The sequence below is a fragment of the Coturnix japonica genome, chromosome 3 (genome assembly GCF_001577835.2).
Source record: "Coturnix japonica isolate 7356 chromosome 3, Coturnix japonica 2.1, whole genome shotgun sequence".
Classification (NCBI taxonomy): domain Eukaryota; kingdom Metazoa; phylum Chordata; class Aves; order Galliformes; family Phasianidae; genus Coturnix; species Coturnix japonica.
In genome coordinates, this window is record NC_029518.1 from 46,727,590 (window position 1) to 46,733,690 (window position 6,101).

Genomic DNA, 6,101 nt, shown 5'->3' on the forward strand with positions numbered 1-6,101 from the left:
AAAATTCTTTAATGTTACCAGCGTTAGAACAATTTTAACCTAGTTCGTTTTAAATTCAAAGTAATTTATCTCTGTGTTGGCATTAGAACTGTGAAAACAATGCTGCCATGTACAAGAGATTTGTTAACATGTATGTTTTATGTAGCTTAGGAAAAATGCTGATTTTCTAGTGAAAATTAAGTCTGTTGTTTCAGGCAAAGTTTATTTGTATTTAATTTGTGAAATAAACTCAGAGTTTTAGATTGTCTGATTTGCTTTGGTTAGTGCCTTTTACTGTAAAAATAAATAGTGATGACTGAAATTTTTTATGTGTATATATATTGAAGTTCTTTACTTATAGAATTTATTAAACTTGTCCTACCTTTGGAATGTGCTGTTCCTCTGAAACAGTGGAAATTGCAAGTAGAAAATAAAAACAGTAGATCTGAAGTAAGAAGGTATTGGTGGAATAATTTCTACGGTAGATTTTTAACTATTTAGATTTTGGAGCTTGGCTTCTTTCTTTCTAGTGACTTAACCAGTAGACCTTTGCCCATAGATTTCATTTAGTTAAGGGTGCAATATTGAATCAAGGGGTAAAAAATATGCCAGCCCTATAAGCAAATCTGATTTCTTTGTTTAGTTTACTATTAGTCTGCTGGTGTAGTATGTGCTGCTTCTATCATGTTTTTGAGAGCTTCGTTTAATCCATCTACCTAGTCGCTTTTGAAAGCTGGTCACAGCCTTTTTGTTGTACATGAGATGTTTCATGATAATTGCTGCTCATTTAAAACAAACAAAAAACACAGAGGGGAAAAAAATAAAGCCTGAAATCATGTGTCTGAGTAAGATCAGAGTGCATGGAAAATGAAAAGATGGACAGACAGCACCTGAGAAAGTTCTTCAGCATTCTGTTTAATGGAGCTTTATGATGATGCTTTGTCTTTTTGGTGTTGATTCAGTTGAGATGAGGTAGAGTTCAGTAAAAAAGAAAATTAATTCAGACCGTACAAAGAGTTCAAGTAAATTACCTCCAGCTATTTTAAGACTGTGAACTTGTATTGCCTCAACATATTAAATAACGATGTGCTTTTGAAGATCTATTCTAAAGCTTCACTAAAGCAATAAGTCAGCTGCTAAAATTGTTTGTTTTCAATGTACCCATTAGCTATAGGTGTTCCTTTATTTAACGTGCTTTTTAGTTACTGTTTTTCAGATAGAATTTTCCAGAGATTTTGTTTGTCCTTTCTGAAGTTTGAAGAGTTGGCTAACAGATTTTTAAGGTCTACATAGGAAGGTTGGTTCAAGGGCTGTAGTTTCATTTAAATGAGCAGAATTGCGTAACAGCATATTGATCAAGAATGAGTTATTCACAGTGAATTAGTAATTGAAAGCATGACTTTAAAAGTGCTGAACAATTTTCTCCTCAGAAAGGTACTTAGACAAGCTTTGGCTTTAAGCCTATGAGTAATACCCCTGAAATTATTTGGGACTGCTTAAATGGTTCAGCTGGAGCTGTTCATCATTATGTAGGGGGGGGAAATTGCCTGCAATTTGTACAAACTCAGTTTACATAACAGCCAGTTCATTTGTCTTTCTGAAAGATCAAGTATGGGATAGTGTAAGGATCAGACTTCTGCCTGTCAAAAAGTGTTTGGTGTCAGAGTCCTGAACTACTTAGCCATGTTTAATGTATGTGCTTATCTACTGAGACTGAGTAGTCAGCTTGCAAGCTTTTTGAATATGGTGGCATGAGCATCCATCATCTTGTAGCATCGGAGGACCTGAAAATATCTGAGGAACCACTCATAGTAATGGTTTTCATCATATACTAGTGGAAGCAGAAGTCCTTCTGTGAGATTGCATCACAGTGGCTTACTAAACATGAATGGGATTTTTTTGTGAACTGCTGCGACATCAGTAACAATGATTGAGACTGGAAATATCTTGAACAGATGTTGGGTTTGTAATGTCTTTCAGTAATTTGACGTAGATTGAAGGAGTTAGTCATAAAGAAGAACATCTTTCTCTAACAGAATCCTTTAATTAAGAATAAACAGGCATGTCTTACCTCGGGGGATATATATATATAAATTGGTATGTATTTATATAAGCAAGATATTTTATATGTGTATATAAAGTTTAAAAAAAAAAAAAAGAAAGAGAAAAAAAAGGAGAAAATAGAAAAAAAAAATAGAAATAATAAAATATCTTGCTTCCAAATTCTCTTTACTGCAATGAATTCCTACTGCTAAAAATTGACTGTAGCATTTCTCTTGCACAACTGAACAGCAGTGAGGCAAATGAATCAAGCAGGGTTTTGAAAATCCACAGATGTTATAATTGATGAATTAAAACCTATTGTCTTTAGAAGCTCTCAAAATCATTCCAGTTAATGTTAAATAAATCTAATTTGGCAGTAGGTCTGCTGGCTCCTTAGTGAGCTGAAACACCAGCCTGTGTTGTCATCTCAAGGAATAAATGACAATGTTGTATCGGCAGTGGTTGGGAACGATGCAGTGCCAAAAGTGTTCCTAGTAATATTCACTGGACTTAATTGGATTTATATAATGCTGAATTTGTCTTGCTACCGTGGAAGTGCTTGCCAGAAAACTTGTTTGCTAGCTTGATTCATTATATTATCAAAATTAAAGTGATTAAGAAGCAGCCTAAAAATTGTGGAAGTTGTTTTTTTCTGTCAATTAATGTATTGACAGTGCTGCCTTATTTGCACGCATCTTCCTGAGTAAGAATATACTTATTAAATTGGAAAATAAAGTGTGATCACAAAGGCTATGCTGATGCCTATATTTACATAAAATCATCGTCAGCATCCAAATTTGTTGCACTTTAGTTCTTACTCATAAAGATCAGTAAAATAAAAGACAGTTGTGTACTGTTTATGAACATGGAATAGAGTTTGAATTAGCGTTTGGACTCCTCTGAACTGCCATGGACGGCCAGCTACTCAAGGGTGAAATGAGTAGAGTGGAAGTGATGTACCTGTCTGCTTCTGTCGCTTCCAACCAGGCAGGTTTGGAGTGTCCTGTGCAGCGAGCTACACAAGGAATGTTCAGCTTGGTTTTCCAAGTGGCTTTAAACAGGTCTAAGAAAGTATTTGTATTACAGTACTTACAAAATACTATTTAGGAGATAACAAAAAAAAAAAAAAAAAACAAACTTAACACATAAGTGGAAATATTTATCATAATTTACTTTGATAATAATCCAAAGCCCTGACTTAGTTATGCATGCAGTTGGGTTTTTGGATGGCTAACCATGGAAAGATACTAATGTCTCTCTTCTTTTCTCTTTACATCCCATCCTTTCCCATACTGTTTGTCCATATTCTCTTTTTTTTTTTGGTCTGTTTTGTTTGCCTTATAATTTTACACCTTTCCATTCTGCAGTGTGACCAAGATCAGTGCATTCAGAGCACTAAATTCGTTTTGCAGGCTGCTGCCACCCCGCTACTACAGAGTGAGCCCAGCATAAATAGCGAAGAGCTACCTTTACCAGGAAAGACTTCTATCAGTGGGCCTTGTGCAACTCTAACTCTAGGGCAACCAACACCACCATCTTCCATGCCAAATCTCACATCAGACACAGGTTTGACAGACATGATACCCTTGAAAGAGGAGCACGAAGGTCATCAGTTTCTTACTCCTGAAGAAGCTCCTTCACCCCCTGGGATGCTGCCGAGCGGAAGTCCTATTACACACAGCCATACAATGCACGTCCTGAGTCTAGCCAGCCAGGATTCTTTGCATGAAGACTCAGTACGTGGTCTTGTGAAGCTTAGCTCAGTTTGAACAGCTTCTTTGAACACTGCACCTTTCTTGGTGTCTATACAAGTCTTTACTTAGCAGGAATGACACCACAGTACCACTGTAAGACTTTGTAACATGGCTATAATGGAAACTTTATTGCATTATGAAATCTACTAAAAACAAAAACAACGTATTTTTTTTTCAGTGGAGCTATGGCATTTTTTTCGACCAGGTTGATAATGGATATGCTTTGATGGTGACCACATCTCTTTTTTTATGGAAAAAACAGAAATGATCAACATTCTTGTTTCCTGCAGTTTGGGTACAGCAAGTTGGAATTCAGCCTGTAACAAAGACCATGTTCAGTACGAAAGAGAGATTCTTGGATGTAAGTGTCATGCTCTGTGTTCTATGCTCTTGTAATACACACTTGTTAAGGCTTACCACACTTGTGGCCAGAATGGTCTGCACTTATGTTATGCTACTAATATTTGAGATAGAGAAATTACCATTCCGTTTGTTAATGCAAAAAAACAAAAAAAAAGACTACAGATACGGATTTGCATGCCACGCTACAGTATGTGTTACAGTGGTGTTGGTATTAAGAGGAAGTGCTGCTTTTTTATTTGTGACTTTCAAAGTGCTGTTTCATTTAAAGACAGTGCAACAAACAAATTAATGGACTGTATTTTTTTTTTCCAATTTATTAAAGTTTATTTTAATTTTTTCAGTGGTGCCTAGAAGATGGGGAGTTACTGATTTGACCATGTTGCATATCATTTAACCTTCTGTTTTAAGTGTTTAGAATGAGATATTGTGTTGTGCCATACTACAAGATTCTTCCACTCCCTAATGTGATACAATTACCTGTGGACATCCAATAAAATGACATCCTCTATTTCTTGGGCATGTGTACAGTTATCCTTGTACAGTTTTTCTGGGGAAAGATGGGAAGATTATGATTTACTGACATAGTTTGTGAAGGATATAACTGGAATATGTTAATGAAACCAGAGATATGGAGGAAGAGCTGCTTATGATAAGTTTTGCTTCAGCATCTTTTATGGCTTTGTTTGAGATGTGTATTTGTTCCTGTCACAAGTCTGTATTCGGAAATGGGAGAGTTTGTGTCTGCTTGGACTGCAATTCTATGTTCCTTATCTGGCTAAAGGGTGAGGGGGCTTATGATTAAAGACAAAGAGGCAGCGAAGTAATCATATACTGTAGCTACCGCCTGGCCATAATGCTTCAGTTGTTTGTTTTCTAGTATTTTTAATGGAAGTGTTGCTTTTGGACCATTCATTTGTTTGTTTAAGTAAAGAGCAATTAAAAGGTTAAGAAGATTATTTGTTTTGATGATAGCTGAATACAACTTTAAATAAGATGATAGCTGATTGGCTTTAATACTGTATCTGCTATGCTTTTCAGGATATGGGACCTGGATTCTTCCTTTCCCAGGACAAAGTGATTTCAGAATGTAGTTTATCTTAAATGATTATGGCATTAAAATGTTCACTAGTTCAGAAAGGTTGCAGCTTTATATTGTTCACTCATGGTTGTTCTCTGACACTAAGCTAAAAAAACAGTTTTTATTTTCATTCTCGACTGTGAGGATAATGAACCTGCAGAAAACCAGCCACCCATGCTGCTGAAGCATCGAACAGTGTTATTGACAAAAACTCTTTTCCTCTAAGATTTCACAAGCAATCTGTTTCTGTAATTAATTGTGCTAACTTCAAGTGGTTCAGCAAGTGGAACATATCAACACTTTTTGACTGTAACTGCAGTAGGAGGTGCACCAGTGGACCTCTAGGAGAGAAGTCTGTCCCAGCCATTTTAGCCAACTTCCCAGCCCATTTTTGAAGCAGGCGCAGTCTCAAGTTCTTCCTATAAACCAAATTGCAGTGGCTGACTTGTTCATGTTGGCTGGTCTCCCTGTAAGCCTCAGGTATCTACATTTATTTCTGTGTATGCTCTTGAAAATGAGTCATGATCCTCATTGTCTTCATTTCACCTTTTGCTGATGTGGCTTCACACATGAGAAGCCACATCAGTGTCTGGATTAAAGCAGATAATTGACTGAGTGTTGGCGATGCTTGTCTTGTGGGCCCGGGTAAAGAATCCCTGCTTTGAGTTTGTAGAACAGTACTTGGCTGAATCATCATCTCATGGAGTCTCTTAGTCAGCTATGGATGCGTTGCCCACGATACAGAAGGACAAGTCAGATATTTATTGCGTGTTATATTTCCTTTCCACTCAGCACAAATGATGGGGATCTCTGTTTCTAGCAAATGCTTCTTTTCAAATTTGTTTTAAAAGCCCTGAGGGATTTCATGTTTCCAAGAATACCAG

General features: G+C 36.5%; 1 protein-coding gene across 7 annotated transcripts in view; it reads left to right on the top strand.

Moving 5' to 3' along the window:
• ZDHHC14 (zinc finger DHHC-type palmitoyltransferase 14) overlaps positions 1-5,272 on the top strand; it is a 94,733-nt gene extending 89,461 nt beyond the window's left edge. For 4 of the 7 annotated variants that reach the window (XM_015858325.2, XM_015858324.2, XM_032443262.1 and 1 more), the window contains one exon: positions 3,390-4,656. In XM_015858325.2, the coding sequence (XP_015713811.1) occupies positions 3,390-3,791 (402 nt within the window). In that variant the 3' untranslated portion in view covers positions 3,792-4,656. Of the gene's footprint in view, positions 1-3,389 lie in introns of all 7 variants that reach the window. The other 3 variants (XM_015858327.2, XM_015858328.2, XM_032443263.1) reach the window with 2 other exon arrangements.
• The last annotated feature ends 829 nt before the right edge of the window (positions 5,273-6,101 follow it).